This window comes from Malaclemys terrapin, chromosome 12, assembly GCF_027887155.1.
Source record: "Malaclemys terrapin pileata isolate rMalTer1 chromosome 12, rMalTer1.hap1, whole genome shotgun sequence".
In the NCBI taxonomy this organism is placed as follows: domain Eukaryota; kingdom Metazoa; phylum Chordata; order Testudines; family Emydidae; genus Malaclemys; species Malaclemys terrapin.
In genome coordinates, this window is record NC_071516.1 from 43,014,360 (window position 1) to 43,016,078 (window position 1,719).

The following is a 1,719-nucleotide window of genomic DNA, read 5'->3' on the forward strand; positions in this document are numbered from 1 at the left end:
CCACTAAGGACTTTGATATGGCTACTGATTTTATATGGAAGGTGCTCAGATAGCATGGTGATGGGTGGCAGTATACAATCCTGTGATAGATAAACAGACAGCTAGACAGACAAATTGATGCTGATATTATCCAAACTGATATAAATTTACAGTAGCTCCATTGACTCGAGTGGTGTTTTCATTTTTGCCCATGCAAATTCCCCTTTGTGTATAAAGAGATGGCAAACCATGTGCTCATGGAGACAAAAATGTCATCAGTTGATTTATTTGTAAAGAAACACACATGGGTGGTGAAACTAAGGGTGCAAGGGGTGCTGCAGCACCCCCTGACTTGAAGTAGTTTCTATTATATGCAGGGTTTATAAAGTTTGGTTCAATGGCTCTCAGCACCCCCACTATTAAAATTGTTCCAGCAACCCTGGAAGCACAGAAGGAAATTAAAATCAAAGGAGAAAGATGGACATTTTATTGATCATGAATAACCTCTGTCCAATAAATGTCCTCAAGGCAGCTTTGATCTCCTTGTTCCTCATGCTGTAGATGATCGGATTCATCATTGGAGGAACCACGGAATAGAAAACATCCACCATGAGATCCAGATATGATGTTGAGCTGGAGTTGGGTTTCAGGTAGGCAAAGATGCCAGAGAAAATAAACAAAGAGACGACAGTAATGTGAGGAAGGCAGGTGGAGAAGGCTTTATGCCGGCCCTGCTCAGAGGGGATTCTCAGCACAGTTTTGAAGATCTGAACGTATGACACAATTATTAAAACAAAGCAGCTTAAGACTAAGCATGCACTAAAGGCAATAACCCCACTTTCACTGTGGTCTGAGTCAGAGCAGGCGAGCTTGAGTAGCTGGGGGATATCACAAAAGAACTGATCCACTCTGTTACCTCCACAGAAGGATATTGCAAATGTGTTCCCAGTGTGCAGGGCAGAATAAAGAATACCACTGATCCAGGCACTGGCTGCCATTTGGACACAAGCTGTCCTGTTCATCACTCTCTCATAGTGCAGTGGTTGACAGATGGCGACATATCGATCATACGCCATGACAGTCAGGATGCCGAGATCAGCTGAACCAAGGAACATGAAGAGAAAGACTTGGGCGACACATCCAGAATAAGAAATCACCCTGGTGTTCATGAGGGAATTGGACATGGGTTTGGGGATGGTGACAGAGATGGAGCCGAGGTCTAGGATGGACAGATTCACCAGGAAGAAATACAAGGGAGTGTGAAGATGGTGGTCGAAGGCTATGGCTGTGATGATGAGAAGATTCCCCAGCAGGGCTACCAGGTAAATCATTAGAAACACCACAAAGTGCAAAATTTGCAGCTCCCTAACATCTGAAAATGCCAGGAGAAGGAACTCGGTCACAGTGGTTCGGTTCAACATTTTCTTCCTCAGCACATTGTGTGATGGCTGTGGAGGGAAGGAGAATGTCAATGGTCAAGATGAGAGCGACAGAGGGAATTACCCTTTTTTCCTTCTGAGTAATACCCCATGATCTGAATGTCAAAGATGCACAGCACTTGTCACTTCAATTGACTAGGAGCAGTGAGTGCTCCTCACCTCCAACAATCAGAGCACTGGTGAGACAAGGAGGGTGAGGTAATATCTGTTACTGGACCAACTTCTGTGGGTGAGAGAGACAAACTTCCGAGCCACACAGACTACCTCACCCAGCTTGGCTCTCTAATAAATAGGGACCAAC

At 44.8% G+C, this 1,719-nt stretch overlaps 1 protein-coding gene across 1 annotated transcript; it reads right to left on the bottom strand.

The window, feature by feature from the left end:
* Window positions 1-443: 443 nt before the first annotated feature.
* Window positions 444-1,400, bottom strand: LOC128847062 (olfactory receptor 14A16-like). The gene has a single exon (XM_054046383.1). The coding sequence runs from the start codon at window positions 1,398-1,400 to the stop codon at window positions 444-446; it is 957 nt and encodes a 318-aa protein (XP_053902358.1).
* Between the last annotated feature and the right edge of the window lie 319 nt (window positions 1,401-1,719).